We start from the raw sequence: 21,785 nt of genomic DNA, 5'->3' as shown, positions 1-21,785 counted from the left end.
AGAACTGACAGGATATCTAAAAAGAAATAATTTGATCTGCCACATAACATTCAGACTTGGCACTGTAACGCTTGCCATCTTCTCTCCCTGCTTACACAGCACTCAAAAAGCTCTTTGGAAAAGCTGCTCCCAAACTGTTCCATGGGGAGCACAAAGCTGAACAACAACATATGCAAAGATACATTAAATTAACTTGTTTAATGGATTGTTGAGTATGCAGACACATTCTGGGGGTCAAATGAACTTAAAGTACCCTAATTGTCAGTCCCAAGAATTATCTCTACACCATGTTTACTGAGGTTTGTTTGGCTGTTTTGCCATGAGCCATCTTAACCACATTGCTAAGTTTAGTGAGTCATTAAGAGTTGCAGTTTTAAGAAAAAACTTATCCTAAATCTGAACTTTCACAGCAGTCATTTTTTCAAAAATTTATCAGAATCCAAAAATAGGCTGACATAGTAGCATAGTAGTAAAAACATTGAAATGGTAGCATTTACTGCCAAATAAAAAATACATACACTAAGTTTGGATATGAAGCACATATTTCAAAAAAGGTGTTTGAAATGCAGGTGTTTAAAAGGGAACCTTCTTCCATTCATATTTTATGCTTACAAAATAGTAAAGTGGGTGAAAATTAGCTTCAGTGAAATTGCTTTTCTGCATGGCGTTCAGAGCATAAATAAGAATCCATGCTTAGATATAAAGGAATACTGCTGCAAATTGAGTTACAAAGGTCAAATTGAACATATTATCAGCTTTACGACCTCACTTGTCATGTTGCAAATTTAACAATTTAAAGATAGTTTCTCTTTGCCTTTAATATTAATAGCATCCAATTTTTTTTTTTTCTTTTAAGATTACAAATTTAGGAAACAAGCTGGTCTTTTTACATGAATTCAAGCTCTGGTATACTACACATCATCATAACTATACAGGAAGAAAGTCTCAGGAACCTGGCATAATCTACTACTTTGGCTAGTCTGCAGTAAATAGGGATACCCATAAGGATCTGTATTTCCCTTTTCCAGACTGCTAAACAATATCCTTATAAATGGAATCCTAGCTTTGGATTTCTGCCACAAAACCACTAATCCACTCTCATACTCAGCTTTTCACTAGAGATGATCAGATGTGTCTTCTTTACCTATTTCTTGCACCCAGTAGGATTGCTACAGAAAATTGCAAAATTAGTATGAAGAAAGCCATTCTTCCTGCATTTGCTGTTCTTTATAAAACTCAGGCAATCTGACAACAAGCAGCACATACAGAATCACAGTCAGTTCAGTTTTGACCCAATACTCTTGAATCTTCAGTGCTCTGCCTCTGAAATTGGTATACAAGCAAACCTCTGCTATAAAGTTGTATCTTTCTTATGTTCTCTGAAATAGAGATACCAAAATATGGAGTACTATTCAAATTCCCAAAGGAAAAGTTATTAATTTTTGTAATTGGATAATGTGCAGTAAATAAATGTACAGAGGCCAGCCAGAGAGGAAAAACAGAGAATTGAAGGGTGGGGGGAAAATAAAGTGAATATAGCTATTTGCTCAATTCATCACACACATCCTGTGTGAGGAGTGAAATGGGCATACTGTGGGAATAACTGCATAGGATCATGCAATTACAGATTATATCATCACTCCCCCACACTTAAGGGGTGAATTACACTCTACTTGATTCCCTGTATCTTAATTTCACAGACATATTATTTAGATGCAGTTTTTTGTTCCTGTCCTCAGCCCTCTGAATTTTATCATATGGGTTTATCCTAAGCATACATGGATCAGCAGGTTGAAAACAAGATGTCCCAGAGGACATGCAATATGCCTGCCATCAGCAGGTTTCCACCAACTTTGCCAGGAGAAGAAGGTGAAGACTTAGCAATTAGAGATTCCATTTCCCAGCAGGTGTGATCCCAACAGCTTCAGGATGGAGAAGGCTGATCTCTGCTTCCTCAGCCTCTGTCACTGTCAGGCTACCCACACAACAAAATCTCACCCCACTTAATCTCTAGTGGACAATGAGTGAGAAAACAATGAAACTTCAGATGATCTTTGGCTGCATGAAGAGAAAAAGACCATACGCAAAGAGTTCCCTTCACCTGTTGCAACTCCAGATTAAACACATAAAAATACATATGCACAAGAAATAATTAATCTGGATTTACAGAGGTGTTACAACATTACAACATCAGGCCTTCAAAATACACAGCTTTTAACTCTAGGTATTAGTTCTGTCTTTCTGTAATCACATGCCATTCTTTAGAAGAATTTTCCAAATCTACTTACCCCTTTATTGGCAGCAATACAGCATTCTGCTATTCTCAGCCACAGACGAGGGTTTGAGTGATAGACCTGGACTGCCTCAATCAGGCATTCAAAGGCTGCTAAGGGCCTCCCAATATGCAAGAGCTGAATTCCACAGTTATAGAGCAACTCGTATCGTTTGTTAGTCAGTAGTGTACACATGGGTCTCCCTGAAAATTTTTTACCTGCAGCAAAGGATTACATTATATGTAATGTATATGTGCAGCTCAAGACAGCACAAAACTAAGAGGAAGAAGGAAGCTGTGAGAAACACCCCAAAGTTACCAAAAACCCCTCTCACTGCTGAAATCCACTAGCCTCCCTCTGTAAATTTCTTTAATACCAGAACTGATTTCAAAGACAAATTAATTGTATTCTTAATGAAGATTGAAGTACATTAAATGCTAACCTCATACGTTCCTTATCACACATGCTAACTGTTATACAATAGTACTGAATCCCAGATTTGTGAGAATACACATCTACACACATTCCAGAGAATACAGATTCCAGAAGAAAGCCACGTTGCTGTTAACAAGCATAAAACACTTCCTGTCTTCACATTAATACCTAAGGCTACACTAGTCCAGGGGAGAAATGGGAAAAAAAAACCAACAAAATGCCTGATAGTGAGTATCTTTTAAAGGAAACAAGAAATGAAAACAATTATAATTTCATCATGAAATGAAGACTGAGTGATGAGGCCCTCTATAGTCAGATAGGAGAGGTCTGGTGCTGCTACACTTAAAACACAACAGCAGCAAAATACAATGTGGCTCTGGGACAACACAGAAGGGCATTAACAATCCAGGAGATTCCTGTAGTGTGTTTATGATTTCCTTCTCCAAATGTTGAAGGACCCAATGAGAACAGGTCCTATACTGGACCTCATTCTCACCAACAAGGAGGGGCTGGTTGGGACCATGAAATAGTGGAATTAAAGATCCTTAGGACAGTAGAAGTATGCACAGCAAGCTCACTACACTGGGCTTCAGGCAAGTAGACTTTGGCATCTTTGAGAGTCTGATTGGTACAATACCATGGGATAAAGCCCTGAATGGAAGAGGAGCCCAAGAAAGCTGATTAATATTCAAGGATCACCTCTCCCAAGCTCAGGAGTGATGCATCCCTACAAAGAAGTTAGGCAAAAGTGCCAGGAGGCCTCCTGAACAAGGAGCTCCTGGACAAATACAAATAGAAAGCCTACAAAGGGTGGAAGCAAGGACCAGCAATCTGGGAGGAATACAGAGAAACTGAGCAACCAGGGACCAGGTTGGAAAGGTAAAGCCCTGACAGGATTCAATCTGACCAGGGACATCAAGGGCAACAACAAAATCTTCTATAGATATGTTGGTGATAAAAGGAAAACTAGGGAAAGTGTGAATCCCCTCCACAAAGAAACCAGGAGACCTGGTTACTCAGAATATGGAGAAGGCATCCTTTATGCTCTGATGATTCCACACATTGTCAGCAGAACTATAAATAACCTATGCAAAATAGGTCACAAAAACTATTTTTTGTCATACCTCCCTAACTGATGGACAAAGTTTATAAACAAGAGAGAAGTAATTGTCCTAGCACCATGGTACATCATGAAAAACAGAAAAATAAAGGACATATTTAATCATCATCATGTATTTCTGGCAACAGCAACTACATTCTTACATCAGGTTATCATCAAAATTCTCACCCCTCTTACCCTGCCCTCCACAAAAAGATGGAAGGGGAATTTTGCTGATAATTACTCAAACCTTCTGTTCTCTATTCCTGAGACCTGCCAACCCCTCTTCCACCATCTGTTTTAATCTTTTCCTTACCTGGATCCGAGCTGCCCGTTCCCAGCTGTGCACATGCATTATCATTTTCTTGCAAGGCTTTTTTAAAGTAAAAAATTCCTAAATTGTGCTTTCCCATTGCAAAGTGGATGCAGCCAAGATTGTTCCAGAACATACACCTTAAGCATTCACCTGAGAGAACAACAAAAGACCATTTTCAGGAAGTGAAAGTTGTTGCTATGCCCACAAAATGCTCCAACCATTTTCTGATGGGTCAGCATATTATGGCAGTCTATGAAAGATGTTTTTCAGTGAGATGTTTACAGGTGACACTGTTATATCCAATATGACATACACATATATTTATACCAACTTAACCATACAAGCAGGAAATGCACTCTTCTTCCTAAATATATGTTCAGGTAACACTGTGAGAGGTTTTTTCTAAATAATAAAGGACAAAAAATTTAACTTGTCACTTATTTGCTCATGACTGAAGTTTTACAGGGTTAACATGGGTAATAAAGACAAAAGAAAAAAAAACCACCCTAAAAATCCAAATAATCAGACTGTTAGCAAATTAAACAGACATGATTTTAGTCCTAGCCTAGGAAGGCTACTAAATGAACAGTATACTGTGCAAAAAAGCTAATGCAAAAAAGTTATGTGACAGTAAAATTTTCAAAAAAATTTAAATAATAAAGAGAACTTCAAGCATAAAAATTGCCTGAGAGGCCTCAATTCTAGATCTAATAAGTTGCCTTTTGTTTCATTTATTAAGAGACTCAATCATGAGCCTTGCAAATATAACACAGCTTCATAAATCCATTTTCACAGACAATCCCAGCCTTCTGTAGAAGAATGTTCAATGAAAATCACTACAGTGTTGTGTGAGAGTACGAGAAGAAAGATGAAACACATACAGCATTATAAATCCATGACTTTCAGGGCTGACACTGTTAAGTAATCAATAATATCCTTAAAATTGCTATCAACAAATAGTCCTATTATACTAGACACTGAAGTACCTGCAGGATAAAGGGTTTTTATTTTACCTGTTTTCATGAAGCCTGGATGTTCGGCAATGTTGGCACTGTTTAAAAGTTTGACAGCTTTACGGTAATTGCCTCTCAAATACTCAAAATTACTCTTAAGAAAGAGAGAAGGAGCTGACTGTGAAGGAGAAAACAATAGTTAGTTATGTCTTGGTTGATGATTTCTACTGCTAGTGTTATATCACTTCACAAACTGGCTTCTGCTGCCATTTAAAAATAAATGGGTTTAGGCCATGCTACTTTCAAGCACTCTGTCATGAATTTTAGGGAACCCTGTCATGGAAGTGGCTAAGAGCAAAGGATCTCTAACCTGTCCTCTAATACCTTCCTCCTCACACCTCCCCACCCTGCAGAGTTCCTTGTAGGCTGGGATCTTCCAACACAGACCTCATGATCCAGAAGGCTTTCTTTAAACTTGCTTTCCAGCAAGACATAAGCCTCCAAAAAATGTCAACAAAAAGGAAAAAAAACAACTCCAAAAAATGCCCACATATCCCAGAATTAATCCTTTATAAATTGGTTTAAACTACCAATTACATCAAAGTTTGGAATATGCAAAACATCTATAGTAAACTAAAACTTATTTCATTTCAATTATAAAGAATGCTGAACCTGTTTATTATATAGTGTTTCACTGTTATTTTGGCACCACAAGGCATATCTTTTTAGAAACTGAAAAGAGCACAAATAAGAAAATTCTACATTAATTCCATTTGCACAGATATTATAAACCCAACTGACTATAAAGAATTATTTCAAACATCCACCTTCAATAAGAACTTTTCTTGTAAAGAACATTGCCAAATTCAGTTTTAAGATACAGAACACATCTAGATTTGAAAAACAACAGTCTTAAGAATACTTACATTCCCAGCTGTATTCATAACAGACTTGATCTCCCTTTTGCATGCTTTTAATGACTTCATCTGGATATAGGCTCTCACCTTATACTGTTAAAAAATTAAATTTGTTAAATAATATACAATAATTTCTGCAGGTTTGCAAGACAAACTGTATCCAGATATTTACTGCAGAATATTTTATATACATTTTTAAAATAGGTAGCAAAAAGCTATTCAAAAAGTCTTCACAAAAAATAAATTTTATTCAGACTTTAAACACCGCATTTATAGAGTTTGTATTTACAATAAGCAGATGAACCCTTTGTTCAATGGCCAACAGCTGCTCCATATTCAAATACAGATATGAGCACTTAAAATGACAAACTAATTAAAATAATCCAACATCTTAAACCCAGACATTTACCTACTAAACTGAAGGTAAGTGAATGCTTATAGAGAAGCACTCTGATTCTTCACATATTTTTCATCAGAACAGTACAGTGAAATAAAACCTCAGCTGATTTAGACTGTTGGAGGTTGAACAGACAATTTCAATGCAGCAAACTGCCATGTAAGGGACTGCCATGTCAGGGACTGAAATGGTGGTGATGGGGGGCAGGATGTCAGGTCAGTATTTCCTGTACATGCATCTTACAAAAAAGAAGACTTAGATAAATTCATTTTTTGTTTTACAGCAAGGAGAGAAAGCATCATAATTTGGGCTGAACTGGTTTTGAAGGAGATGACACTCAGATCTAGAAAACCCTTGAAGAAATATTCTTGTATAAATAACATGCAGACCCTTACCTGATGTATCTTAGATTTAGCAACTTCTATTAACGCTCCACTTTCAGCTTTTTGATTGGAGGAATCTTTATTGGTATTATTACCTGACTGTCAAAAAAAAAAAAGGAAGCATTACTGTTAGTCACCTTTTAAATTCAGTTGACAGATTCAACTCACATGAAGAAAAATAAGGATTTAATAGTATTAATAATAATAATATTGTTTGAGTATTTAATACCAAAATATACACATCCCACCAGAAACTAACTTGAATTTAACAATCAAAACCTACAAACCACACCAGCCTTTGAAGAGCTGAATTCTGTACTAAGATTAGTGTTACACCATGTTGCCCTGCAGTTAAGAAGAATTCTTTTGCCTAGAAGGATGGCATGCATATTCTAGAGTACCTCTTTAATACTTCCTTCAGTAGAATTACTATATACTTAAAGAGAGAATATTTTATCTTAAGTGTGACATTCCATCAACAGGAAAACACCGAAATGCCATCTCTTCACTTCCAAGCTACCACTGATTCTACTGATTTTTCCAAAAGGCACATGAAAGATTTCATCTGAAAGTGTGCCTCATACTTTCAGATACTGGGTAAAAAAGATACTTAATTTCCTATCCTATGCTGTGCAACTCAGTTCCTCTGACACTGACTTCCCTTTCAAACTTAGGGTCTCATATGGTCATAGTCAAAGACAAGCAATAGTTGACCCAGGAGACAACTGTTTTTCCAACGCAAGTCTCTGACTGAAGAAAGACATTTTAGGTCCCTGGAGTAAGAAAAAAGGGTGAAAAAGAGGGAATAAACAGCTGTTGTACACAATTAACTCAGTCACTAAAATATTTAGGCTGCTGTCTAAAGTTACAGGTGATCTAACATAGTCTTATAATTCCAAAGTCTATCAAGATACTAATTTTGGACTGAACTAAAGCATACTTCTGATAAAGATTTAAAAGCATTTGTATGATTTTAAGCTTACCTCATTTTTTCCATTCTTGCTGTTATTGTTGCCCTGTGAAATCATTTTTTCCAGAACAGCAAGCAGATGCAAGGCTTTCTCAGCTTGGTAAGTTAACAGGTATAAGTCTACAAGCAAGAAGCACACAGCCTGGGCAAACTTCTCTTCTGCAAAAAGCAAAGAAGAAAAATTTGTTTTACAGCTCTAATACCAATACCTCCAAACATGGATGGAAAAAAAACTACTGTAAAGTGCCATTTATGCAACATTATGAGAAAAATCAATATATTACATAAGAAAAAAAAAACCAGCCATGTCCAACCCACAGCTAAGTACATGCACTGAAAAGAAAGCTAATTTATTAAAATAGCATCAGCATGAAAGTACAGACTAAAGACAGCTTAACAAGTATTTCATGTTCATAGGTTCTGAGAACTGATTTAAGTAGATTAGCACCAAAGTTGCAGCATCCAAACAGACAGAGCTGCATGCAGATGTAGAATCCCACAGACCTCACAAAGATTCTGTAAAACACATCTGTTTAGCTGACTTCACAGAGTAAGTCCCAATTATGCATATTGATAACTGGGAGGAACTGAAGCAGGAACACTGCAGCATTTACTTAACTTACTGAAACCCACACACATACATCCTTCAGCCTTCTCACTTATAAGATTTAACAAGGATTATGAAATTATTTCGTGCAACTATAGTAATTCTACTACACAAGGTATCATAGCTTATAAAAGTTGCAGACTTTGTATTCAGATATAAGTACATACAATTATGTATTACCTAATAAAGGTATTTAAAAATGAGTGCCCTGAAAAACAGATACCCACCTGTGAAGTCACATGATGACTCAAAAAAAATTAGATTTAAAATAATTTCATTAGCTTGTACATTATTATTTAAGTTGAAAGAATCCATTTCAGTTTCATAGCACTTGTCTGCTAAAGCTCTCTGAAGCACCTTCCCCCAGATTCGTCTGCTGTCCTTGATATAAGTAAAACATATTCTTCATTTCAAACCCTACCGAATTTCTTAAAACCATATTAGACAAATTACAAATGACTTGTCAGATAGTGAAAAAGACTGAATTGTCTTTCTGTAGTTCTTGAATGGACAAGATTCTTCTTTCTACCTACATACCAAAAGGCTCTATGAACTGGTACAGCTTCTCCCCGACAGATATAGCTTCAGTATACTGACGGAGATGGTACAGGATAACAGCTTGATTGTAGTATAGCATACTGTTCTCAACATCATCCAAACCATCCATTTCTTCAACAACAGAGTGAACCTGAAAAAACCCCACTCATTTCATTAAACTTTCAGTACCTATGATTTTAAAGTATCAGGTATTTTAAAAAAAACCTCCAAAGCTATGAATTTCTCTAAAAGCAAATTGTAACTTACTGACCTAATAAACTTCATTGTTGCTATAAATTAACACAGCAAAAAAAAAGGTACAATGAAATACAAAATTATCAATTGAGTAGTAAAGTAATATTTTCACTTTTTTATTATTTCACAAACTATTCCACGTTAAGGAGCTTTCTACTGAAAGAACATAGCAGGTCCTTCTATTGTTATACTCTCAGAGCAATTTCAACAATAGTTAAAAACACAACTACAAAAACTGTCCTACAAGATTAAACTGACTCAGATGTTTAAAAGTAATGTTACTTTCTTATTTTGTTAAATCTACGGCACAAGGGGCAGAAGCTTTACTCCCACTTCACCGAAAGACCCCACCATCATTAATGGTACTCAAAATCAAGTACCATGTCAATACAGTTGCATTACCTGGTTTTTCAGCTGGTTAAGGGTTTGTCTCAAATTGTCCGTGGTAGTCTGATTACTTTTACAGAACTCTGCAACAGCAGTATTCAAAGTTATTTTGTAGTCATCTTTGTTTATGTCTTGAAGGGTATTTAGGTGTTGTAAACAAGCATCATAGTTTCCAGCCTGTAAATTGCACACATACCAGAAACATGCATTAGAAGATAGTCTCGCCTTTATCAATACAAGCGAACTAAATGTGTATACACATTTCATTATTTATGCAGATTAACGTGGATGAGAAGCAAGTCTAAATGTTGAAGCCATATCCAAACTTCAAAAATAATTTGGTGGTGTAAGGACAAATTAAGTAGCTGATTACTATTAACAGATGTTTCCATGAAAAGTGTTATTCTCATTTCTCTTATCATAATAAGTTTCAAGACTCTGTTTCCTCAGTTTTCATAATCTTTCCCCATTCCATGAACACTGAACAGCTGCAGTTGCTTACACAAGTTCCAGCCCAACATCTTATGTTCAGTCTTCAGTTCATCTGAATATATAGTGATTTACAATTTAATCTACAGAAGTTAGCTCAAGAGAGATTGGAAAAAGAAAGTGTCACCTTCCCAGAATAGGTTTAAGAAACATTTTTACAAGCCTTAGCTGTTGGATGAAGTATTCAATCACCTAGGAATGCCTAAACAGAAACTAGGAGCAAAGCATGATGTTCCACTGATGTGTGATCTAGTGGAAAAATCCCTTTCTTTCACCACAGGAGGACTTTAGTGGCATCAAGGAAAGAAAGAGAAACTCCTCACTCATTAAGCCTAGATGATGCTTCATTTTAAACTGCTAATTTCCTACACAAAAATAATCACATTCACTTCTTCTATATCAGAGTTACTTCCAATATGGTCATAAGCAGATGCATTTCCATCTCTGTCAATGGTTCACACTCAAAAGCTAAGCTCTGGAGTACCACCCTCCACCTACTCCTCCTTTTCAGGTGCTGTTCCACAGAGCTTCTCCTGGACTGCTGAATAATTTCCTATTAAGGGCAGAATACAACAGAGAAGAGCTCTGGGGTTCTTCTGCTCTCCCCAAGAAAGTTGCCATTCTACAGCTCCTTTCCATGGAACCACTCCAGTTCCTTCAGTCTCCCAGGCAGGCACGGTTATATAACTTAGAGAGACATAGCAGGACACTGACACATTTTCACAACTCTAAGCACCAACAGCATGGATTGCCTTCTGATCATGTGCATGAACACAGGAACTTGCAGCTCAACTGCTGGCATGCTCTTTAGTTGAGACAGTTCATCATCCAGTGGTTCTCTTCCTGTGCTCACATTTGGAGCTTCTCTTCAGTAGGAGCTTCCAGATCACAGCAACAAGGCTTCTAATCATGGCTGGACTACAAAGCTCAAACCTTTGAATGCTCAGGTTATTTGGTGATGTTTTTCATCAGCTAACAGTCCTTTATGCCACTCTACTAGATAGGATCTAGACTATAATACCCAATTCTATAAGAATTCTGTCAAGACTGAAACTGGGCATGTAATATGATAAAGCAGGATGCAAGGCAGCCCACAATGCTATCTGGAGCTACTCAATGGCAAAAAATTGGCAAACAAGGCATCAAATTAATTCTGCTCACATCTGTTGCCACCTCACGCCATGAACTCAGGGAATTCTCAAAGCAAGAAAGAACTGGACAAGATAAACCAAATACACTGGACCAGGATAAAAGTAAAGATGAAATCATTAGCAGATCAAAAGTATTTTAGACATTTAGATATGTGGGCAAGGATCAAATGCCACTGATTAAAATGTTATTGAAAAAAGAGTAATTGAGCTAGACAGCATTCAAGGAGACATCAGGGAACAACACAGTGTTAAGAACCAACCATAGGCACTTAATGTAGCAAAATGAGTGAAACATAGAAGTACTGAGTGAAACATTGAAGCAAGAATCTCAAAAGACAACACTTAAATTCTTCACTGATTTATTTCACAAATTTAAAACTGAATTTAAAGCAAGGCATTTTGGAGACAGAGATATAATTGAAAGGAAAAGCAATTATACTTCCTGTCACACTACATAAAAATAGGCAAAATACAAAGAAAGAAATAAACTGAAAGACCTGGTACCTGAACTTTAACACAGAAGAAAAAAAATCTTCCAAGAAACACAAAACAAGTAGTAGATACTGCCTGTAGGTGTTACACATTCCAAAATGTTTTATTGCAAAGTGACAGGACATTATACAACACTTTTTGTGAAAGAAGATAGTATAGCATGATGCTAAAACACAAGCATTTGTTTCAATGCTGTTTTTTAAACACATGAGGTCCCTTTAAACACTAACACACCATTTTTAGCTTGATGTGATTAATTCTTCCAAGAGATCATGCACTCCCAATGCTGATGCAGAAGAGAAGCCTCATATAGCTTTTAAGGTTACTAAGTTTTGAGAATCAAAATTAAAAGTGCTCTTGTTCAAGTATCCTTGAACATCCCAGCAGATAGAAAAGGCATGTGCTGTCTTTATAACACAACTAGTGCTATTTTTGAACATCCTCTTAATGCATTTGCAGTTGTATTAAGAAAACAGAAAAAACAATCACACAATCCCACTTAGCAGTAATGTGGTAACTTAGAAGTCTCAGAGTCTGACTTTGTCTTACCTGAAAAGCTTGTAATGCACTGCTCGACAATTCCTTTTCCTGATCAGTAATCCCAGAAGTACCTGCTCCTTCATGTTTTTCAGTACCTTGATCTGTAAAAGTGAACAGATTACAACAAAGCTTGCAAGTGTGATAACAGCTGTGCAGCTTAAAAACTTTGTTTCTTCCAGTCTTCAAGGTCCTCCTGCCAACACAAGTAATTTTCTAGATAACTGTAGCAGTGTCCCTACTACACTACCTATATCCCAAGTTACATCTCCTACCACAATATATCAAGTTATTCTGTACTCCTAGTGAATTCCTCTCCATGAAATGTAAATTATGGTGCTCAACGAACAACCAAAGTTAACTGACAACCCATACATTTTAGATTTCTCTTTAAAGCTGCAACCATACACTAGGATTGTCGTATTTTGCTCAAAAGTCAGCAGTGAAGGCCATACATCATGAAATATGTACCACAGTGGGTTAGATGAAAATCCACAGAAAATCCTGTATAGTGCTTCCTAAACAGCAAGCAAGGAATACTCTAGGGTGCAACAAAAACCACAGTAAACACTGGAACTTCCCCACAGCTCCCTACTTTGGAAGAATATCTCCCCAAATAAGAGGCTGCACTTGAACCATCATTGTTAATAATCACTGACAGATCTAGTATATTTTTTAAAAAACCACTCTATACTTCTGTATTCTTCCATATACTCCATCAAATGCTGTCTGGTGATTATATTGCAAGGCACAAGCACATGCTGCCTGCTCACTTTTTCAGCCTCACTCCAAATCTTACAGATATTCCTTTCAATCACATCTCTTCCAATGTGAGCAGGAGCAGTTTACTCCCCATCTTCCTCACATTTTTTCCCAGAATCTTCTCCAGTTCTACCACACCCTTTTCCAGATTAGGACAAGAACAACACGTAGCAACTATGATGCTGGCCCCTTTATGCATTTATATAGCAACGTAATAAGGTTTTAATTGCCTTCAATTTTTTACACTGAATTCCTAATGATTTATGGTGCAGTCACTATTGAGCATATTTTCAGAAAGAAGTCTACTAAATCCTTTTGTCATCATGTAATTAAGAATTCAGTGAAGTTGCATTAAAAAGCACAGTACACACATTCCATGTCAAAGAAGCTGAAAAAAATCCTCCAGTAAGCCCTTCCTTGTGCTGAACACAAACTACTGAGAAAAAATAAAACAACCACACAACCACCACACTGGAGGAAGTATTTCTAGGAGCATTAATTAATGTGCTAGAACATACAAAAATCATTTCATGTTTTTGAAACAAAGACTTTATAAACCAGCAATGGTTTCTGCTTCTGCAGAAAAGTATTTCTTGAATTTCACAGTGGAAGATCTGCTCTAAAACACGTTTTGCTATCTTAATAGACTATGTCGGCTATGTAAACTCAATGCCTGCTTTCTCTTCCCTGTAATTCAGAGATATAATGCAAACTCCACTCACTGTTCACTTTGAACAAATGAAAACACTTAGCTGTGAGCTCCTCTGCAAAATCCATTCCCCATCACCACCAATATATCTGGATCTTCTACTACTGACCATGAAAATTTACAAATATTGGACAAATGACAGTCATAAGGGGCAGTCAAACCTCAGAAGATTAATCATATAATATCCTCAGTAAGAACAAAACAGACTTAGTAATCTACTAAGTTTGTGCCTGTTGCTGGGAAATGGTGAGATTCCTTCCACCTGCAATAATAATATTGCCCCCTGCAAATGAGTAAGAATTGTAAATATTTGGTTGGGACTTTCATCCAGCATTAAGATATCAACAAAGTAGAGATTTTAAAATCTCAACAAATCTTACACTGGCAAGAGTAACCCACTCTCACTTGGGCAAAATTCAGGGTTCAGCAATTTCAGTACTCTGGAGGGATGGACCTTCAAGGGCCTACACCTGCTATGAAATCTGACTGCATAATGCATTGATCAACACCATTTGCACTGCCTTGTCCTTCAAAAGGAAAGGCAAAAGAGAAATTTAAACCACAAAAAAGCTCAGAACATTTCTGATGTGCCAAAAGCTTTCCACAGTGAAAGAGGAAAGGAACAGGAAGTACCTCTGCTTCAACCTAAATATAGCATAGATCTGATTCCAGCTCTAAACCTTGTGATTATACAGATGAACTAAAAGCTCTTACTCTTTAGAACAGCAGCAAGTAATCAAATGCATCTTCCCTCAAACTTTCATGCTAACAGTGGCATTATCTGTTTTACTTGCTCAGCATGCCTGTCAGATTGTGCTGGTAAAGGTAACCACAGTGCAGAGCCTTGAGGCTCTAAAGCTTTTGAAGCTGATAACACTTAATCTGATTAGATTCCTCACACACAGGTTTACCTAGCAGAAAGCCATCAACTACCAGGTACATTACTGATTATTGCCTTTGTATGCAGGTTTGTAAGACCAGCGTCTCAAAGGAAGTCTGAATTCTGAAGTAAAATGTCTTCAGTGAAGTGACAGATAAATCAAGAGATACTTGTCTAAGGTCTGCCATAAAAACTACACTTACATAGCTTGGTTGATTTAATTCCTAAGGAAAAATCAGGACAGGTCTCCAAATTTCACTCTCTCTAAACTTGTTGGTACATTAAACAAACACAAACAAACCCAAAACATAAAATGAAGCTGGGGACTACTTTAAGCAAAACCAGAGCTGTCTCTGTAATCCAATCAACTGCACCTACTAGCACTCAGTAAACAAAGCAGGCTTGTGAAACCTGAACTGGAAGCTTATCAAGAAAAAGAAAAATCCAGCTGATGTAGTTCACAGTATAGCTCCTTCCTTTGAAAAAAGTGTGACAAAACACTTTGGCTACTCTGTACCCTTTCTGTCCAAACACACCTGAAACTTGTTAAAAACCTAAAAGCCACTCCAGACTAATGTGAGACTGCCATTGTTGTTTAGACTGGGATCTACTGCTTCAGCTGATCTTTGCTATCAGAGATCCCTCCAAGAGGAGTCACCTGAAAGCTAGCTGGCACAAAGTACTGAACAGAACCCACCAATTCCACTGAAGTGGCAGGGGTGGCGGGGAGGGAGTGCTCCTGTTCTCTTGGCTGCAAATGGCTATCCCAGTGCTTGCAAATAGAACTATTACTTCCATGTTCCTTGAAGCACTTGAAAGTGAAACAGGTAGGAAACTTGTTCCCTGGCAAAAGAAACAGCATGCCTTGCTCACTTGGGCCCCCTGACCTCTGGCATTCTTGCAGAACTGCACGTGGTGTAGGTAACACACGGCACACCAGTCATCTCCAATGTGCTCCCATCTGTACAGCAGCCACAACTATCAGCTGAAATATCCAGAGCACTGCAGATTCTCTACTTCACAAGTGAGATAACTTGATTCATCTCTGGAATTTGTATTTAAATATGGACCTGTTTGCTCAACTTTTCATTTGTCCAACTTTCATGAGTACAGATCAACTCTAACACTAAAACTTGTGTAGGTTCATGATGAGGGGCAAAAGGGGCAACCTCAAAAAGGATGTAAAAATCAACTGCTCAGATTTTGATCTGGAGGAAGCTGCTGCACTGAGCTGGAAGTTAAAGAATCAAGCCAGGAGTTATCTTCCTAGCTATCAATCCTGGGGCTGAGCAGCAGCAACACTACGTCACAGAGGCTGGTTTGCTGTGTACAAGCAGGAAGCTGCTCCTGCTGGAGAGGGTGCATCATGGTGGACAGCAGAACTTCAGGAAAACTGTCTCTATGGCAGGAGAACAAGGAAAAGTATGAGACTGCCACCTGAAAAGGAAGATTGCTCTCCTCACAGGCTCGCTGCCAGAATTTCATAAAAGCAACAAAAGTCACATCTCCCGCATACACATCCCTGAAGACACCTGAGAGTGACTGCAATCATTATCCTTCCCATACCCGCTCTCCATTTCTCCAAGGACTGCTGTTCCTGAGCTCTCTTGTTCCTATGCCCTGCAAATTACATCTTGTTGAACACCAGAGCATCTCTGGCAATATTTTTGATTTCCAAACTCTTCAGGCAGAGGGATAATCTCTTTCTTGAAAGGGGAGGAATCTATCACATGACTCTTGCTCCAAAAGAATTTTGAAGGGTATGAAGCCCAGCCACTCTCCAGCCATTACAAGATAACAGCTGGCACCAAGACTTATGTTTTAATTTTTGTATGAAGCCCTTCACTACCAGTATAGCTACAATAGGCTTCTTTGGTAGTGTGCAATAAAAAACAAACATTTCTCAGTGGAAAGCTACCTATAGCTCGCTGCCATGAACAAGTGCAGCATGTAGAATATCTTGCCATAGCTCACATCTTTGATTCATTTGGCACATACTTTTTAGAAAGTAAAACTGAAAAGTTCCTTCAACACTTTAAAGAACATCAACAAAAAAGTATTAAAAACTTGATGCCAATATTTTAGCAGTCACTTACAGTTCTTATAAATAAACATGTGATAAGTTTTGTAAACATCACTCAGTGCAGTATACTTATTTTCCCTGTAATTTTTTTCCCAAATACTGAAGCATTTCATATTTAGTATCCAGAGGAAAAAATGCTTAAGGTGATTTTAAATAATGCTCCCTCCACATGAAAACAACTAGGAAAAAAGGTGACCAGAAACAAGACCAGAAGGAATGGCATGAAGCTGCGTCAGGGAGGTTTAGGTTGGATATTAGGAAAAGATTCTTCATTCATAGAGTGTTTGAGCACTGGAATGGGTTCCCCACCTGGCACAAGCCCAACAGAGTCCAACAAGTGTGTGGAAAACACTCACAGGCACATGGTGCAATTCTTAGAGATGTCCTGTGCAGGGCCAGGAACTGGAATTTGTTAATCTTTATTGGTCTTCCAACTCAGGATATCCTACACTTCTATTAAGCAGACCTACACAATTCTAAAAGTAAGGCTTTCCTCCACATCACCCTCTTCTCCATCCCCCCAAGAGCTGACATCTGACAGGATGACCTTTCCTGCAATGAAGACTTCTTGCATGACGGGGAGTTGTACAGGAGATGGACAAGCAGTAGTTTAGCAGTGCTAGACAGCAACTGTATTTGAGATTTATTCTGTCTGTTTACCAGAACATGGCTTATGTTTTAGCCTCGGTGATTTCTCTCTGCAGTGTCTGTTCAGACCTGAGTTCAGTGAGGACGCACTCATCCCCTGAAACCAAAGCAGCATCCCTGAGGGAATCAGACTGCCCTCCAGCGATTAAGCAGCACCACCAAGAGTTATAACCTCCCTCGTACCTCCTGCACGCCCCAGTTTAACAAAATAACCCAGAAGCTCGACTTCTGTAGGGGTTATTAAGCTCTAAGTGACACAAACACACAACCCCCCCTCCCGGCCATACGGACATAGGGCCCTCCCCTCCGAGCCCTTCCCGGCCAGGAGGGGGCACCAGCTCAGCGCCGCTTGCCGAGGGCACGGATGGCCCGGTGCGCACACGGCCCCGCCGGTGACCCGCAGGTGTCACGGGGGCCCCTCACACGGCCCCGCGCCCGCGGGGCACTACCTCTTCGGCGGAAGGACACGGCGCACAGCCGCAGGGGCGGCTTTCCCCCGGCGGCGCGTGTCCTTCCGCGCCGGGCGGTGCAGGCCGGGGGCGGACACGGCGGGGCCGCGGCCGCTCCCCCGGCACTCACCCGCAGCCTTGTCCGCCGCCATCTCCGCCTCGGCCGCAGCTCCGTGCGGGACCGCGTAGCCCGAGAGCGCCGGTAGTTGTCGAGAGTCCTCCGCGCGCTGCGCCACAGGCACTGCCCGACCGCCGCCGCCACCAACCGGCCGCTGCCCCCCGGCGCTACTTTGCCGCCGCTGCCCTGCGCGCGCCGGGCCCGCCCCGCCGGTTGCGCCGCCCGCCCCGATTCGCCCGCCGCTTCCGGGTTCCCGGCGCACCCGCGACGTCCGGCGGTTGCTGGGGCACCGCGGATGTGACGCCAGGACGCGGCGGGGGGGAGGGAGAGGCGAGCGAGGCGGGGCCGCCATGTTGGCGTGTGAGGGCTGCGGTGCGGCGGTGCGCGCTCCTCCCGCGGCACGGAGCTCGCTGGCAGCTGCCGGCCGCTGTCTCGAACGGGGTTTGTCCTTTCTACCCCGGTCAGACGTGCCGGCTCTCATCAATGGATGTAAATATCTAAAGTTGGGGTGCCAAGAGGATGGAGTCAGGCTCTGCTCGGTTGTGCCAAGCAATGGGACAAGAGGCGACGGGCAGAAACTCATCCGTAGGAAGTTTCACCTGAACATGAACTACTTTACTGTGTGGGTGACCAAGCACCTTAACAGATTGCCCAGAGAGGGTGAGGAGTCTCCGTCACCGGGGATATTCAAATGCCCCTGGGCACAATCCTGTGCAGTATCTCTAGGATGGTCTTGCTTGAGCAGGGGGGTTGGGCCAGCTTAGCCACTGTGGTTCCTTCCGACCTGACCCATTCTGTGATCCCCCTGGAGCAATAGCAGTGACCTACAGGCTTCCATTCAATGTATTCTCTAGTTTGTGTGGATTATCAGGATGTGTGGACTATCTAAAGTGTTTTTAGGGTGCTTCTCACCATACTAATTAATGGCAATAAGTGCCTGCATCCCACATTCCTTCCTAAGTGGCTGTTTGGGCACTGGACACCCAAAGCCTGGGCAGGGGGACAACTGCCTCATCACGCTGAAGACCCCAATTAGCCTTTGTAATGGTTGTTATTATATTTCTCATTAAATTACCAGGCATGGGATAAATGGCACTGGCATAGTCATGAATATTAAAGATCCTTAGGTGTTTGTGTCCAGTTCCAGGCCCCTCAATTCCAGAAGGACAAAAAGGTGCTGGAGTGGGTCCAGCAAAGTGAGTGAAGCTGGCTAAGGGTCTAGAGGATAACGAGGAGCAGCCAAGGGAGCCAGGGTTGTTTAGCCTGGAGAAAAGGAGGCTCAGGAGTGACCTTATCACTCTCTACAACTGCCTGAAAGAAGGGTGTAGTGAAAGGGAGGTCAGGCTCTTCTTCTGGGCAACCTGTGACAGGACCAGCCTCAAGCTGTGCCAGGGGAGGGTGGGCATCATTCTTCATGGAAAGAGCAATTAAACATTAGAATGGATTTCTCAGGGAGGCAATAGATTTCCTGCCTCTGGAAGTGTTTAAGGAAAGACTGGATATAGCACTTAATGCCATGGCCTGGTTGACGTGCTGGTGTTCAGTCATAGGCTGGACTTCCTGATCTCAGAGGGCTTTTCCAAGTGAATGGATGCTGTGATTACTTGGATCTGCTATACATAGTATTTAAGCATTCACCTTTGCTACAATGTACCTTAGTAGGCTCAGTAGCCACTTCCTGTTCTGACTCTTGGGCGCGGACTCTGTGGATGAGTGCGGAGGAGCCAGGCAGGGGGTTCTCTTTTGAACCCTCATAGTTATTTACAACAGGAAGTAGGATGAGGTTAGAAGGCACCCCAGAAATGTCCCCTTCAAGCACCAAAAGGTTCCCTGTGTCTCTGTCCCTCGGAGTCAGGCTCCATAGACACAGGGACAGTTACCTTTAATGGCCATCATCAACGTGCACTGTGTGCTGCTTCTGTGTCACTGTGGGGTTCCTGTCAGACACTGCTTCCACAGTAATAGTCAACAGTTGTCTGTTGATATGGGAACACTTTCTTCTATTATTTCTCCAGATGTGGTTCTCCAAGATTTCCCCCTTCCCCCACTCTTTCCTCATTTATTCCTGTTAAGCATCACCTTGTTTTCCTACTTGCGACAGCAAGTGTAGATACACTCAGTTCTGATTAAGAGACTTCAGCTTGTACAGTTTTTGTCTCGCTGCCAGCAGACAACACTTCTCAAGACAGCCCAGAGTGTCTCATGCACACTGCACCTATGGTGTGCCTCTTGCACATTAGGGGAAAGCTGTCCTTGGGAAAGTCAACAGCTAAAGGGATTCAGTGGAAGCAGGATTTTTTAGTAGTCTTCTTGCAGTGGCCTCCAGGGACAATGTTCTCCCTAACTCTGCTGTCAGGCCCCTCAGAGAGGTCAGGTTTGTAGGTAAGGAAAGATTTAACACAGGGAAACAGTGGGGAGGAAATGCACTCTAACACACACCAGCTCTGAACACCTTTAAATCACAGCTTTTAAAGAGATAGGCCCTGTAACATGAAGGATTCTGAAAAGGAACGGGATTATTTCAGGAATTTGAAGAGCAGGATGATTCTTCCTATTTTGTACTTGAAGTTCTGAATATTCCAAATTATGTCTAATAACTTACTATTTATCACCACTTCTTCAATTCATCTTCAGTCAACTCTGATCTTCAGGCTTTCTTTTAGACACATATATATATGAAAGAATCACACAATCCTTATTCTTAAATATCTTTTTCCAAGTCTCTGAATTTGTTGTATCTTCTTTTGTAAGAAAAAGCTGTTGGACAAGACCAGTATGTATTTGCAAGTATCTGCAAGTAAAGTTGCAATAGCAAGTCTTCCTAATGTGTATATATTTAACATTGTAATTATTTATTAATCTTGCCATTCTATTTATTTCTATGTGCAGATATATGTAAAAACCATGGTTTTTTGGTAAGAAATAAAACCTATAAAGGGAAGAGCACTGTGCTACAAGTGTAACTGCATATTCTCTCTGGTTTTATCAAAACAAGGAAGTCACCAAAAATCTATGCTGAGTGACCAAGTCAGAATCCAGAATGGCCAGTGTGGACCTGCTGTGGGTGTCCATGTCCCTGTCTCCCAGGTTTGGTCCAGTGTTTATTCCCAATGCCTGAGCAGGAGCCTGCTTGCTCCAGAGCATGTCACATCAGGATGGGCACTGTGGTGAATTTGCCATGCCGTACTGTAGCTTTTCTTTAAAGATCATGTCAAAAGCTATTTAGCTTCAAGTGTGGCAGCCCTGGTATCCAGCTGCTCCTCTTCCACATCATGACATCTAGAGGACAGTAAGAGTTTGCTTTATCCATGTCTTGGCTTGAAAAGGCTCCTGCTAAGGAAGGCAAGAGCCTCCTTTGAAATGGAAAATGTAAACTCCCTCCCTCCAAATTATTATAATATTAAATTAAGGGGCTCTCAAGCAAAGATATGAGAATAGGAATAACATTTCTTTACTAGGAAAATTAAAAATACAAATGCAATAGTACAAAAAAACCACTGTCAGAGTCAGAATATGACCTGGCACCCTGTTGGTCAGGGTGTTGGTAGCAGTCCCATTAAATGGTGGCTGCAGCCCTCCTGCACAGGAGGTTCTGGTTGCTTGCAAAGGCTGCTTGTGGTGTTCCAAATCTCAAGATTATATCCAGAACCACAGGTATGGTTCTGCTGAAGCAGTGATCCTGTAAAAGGATGTAGTTTTCCTCTGACAGTCCAGTGGTGGTGTAGATGGACCTGGTCTTCCTCTGGGAATGTAGTGGGGGAAAAGCTGCTTGTGGTGTTCCAGATCTTAGATTATATCCAGGTAGGAATGCTTGGCTCCTCCCCCTGGGTGGAGCATCTCCCAATGGGATGATGTAATTATATCAGTCATGCAGTGAGACTCAATGGCCCATTAACAGCTGATATCTCTCGGAGGGAGGGTTGGTTGTCGAAGAGATA

General features: G+C 40.3%; 1 protein-coding gene across 3 annotated transcripts in view; it reads right to left on the bottom strand.

Annotated features, from left to right (window-relative positions):
• The window catches only part of CNOT10 (CCR4-NOT transcription complex subunit 10), a 32,675-nt gene extending 14,562 nt beyond the window's left edge, over positions 1–18,113 (bottom strand). For 2 of the 3 annotated variants that reach the window (XM_071429435.1, XM_071429436.1), the window contains exons 1-10: positions 17,860–18,113; positions 12,211–12,302; positions 9,545–9,706; positions 8,888–9,038; positions 7,757–7,902; positions 6,786–6,872; positions 6,003–6,086; positions 5,137–5,254; positions 4,124–4,273; positions 2,289–2,491 (exon numbers count right to left, since the gene is read on the bottom strand). In XM_071429435.1, the coding sequence (XP_071285536.1) occupies positions 2,289–2,491; positions 4,124–4,273; positions 5,137–5,254; positions 6,003–6,086; positions 6,786–6,872; positions 7,757–7,902; positions 8,888–9,038; positions 9,545–9,706; positions 12,211–12,302; positions 17,860–17,881 (1,215 nt within the window). In that variant the 5' untranslated portion in view covers positions 17,882–18,113. The remainder of the gene's footprint in view (positions 1–2,288; positions 2,492–4,123; positions 4,274–5,136; positions 5,255–6,002; positions 6,087–6,785; positions 6,873–7,756; positions 7,903–8,887; positions 9,039–9,544; positions 9,707–12,210; positions 12,303–17,859) is intronic. The other variant, XM_071429434.1, reaches the window with a different exon arrangement.
• Positions 18,114–21,785: the final 3,672 nt, after the last annotated feature.

The sequence above is a fragment of the Agelaius tricolor genome, unplaced genomic scaffold (assembly GCF_023055355.1).
Source record: "Agelaius tricolor isolate 1412-34295 unplaced genomic scaffold, bAgeTri1.0.p SCAF_6, whole genome shotgun sequence".
NCBI classification, from domain to species: domain Eukaryota; kingdom Metazoa; phylum Chordata; class Aves; order Passeriformes; family Icteridae; genus Agelaius; species Agelaius tricolor.
Note: the sequence above shows the minus strand (reverse complement) of the source record. Positions and strands in the feature narration are given on the sequence as shown.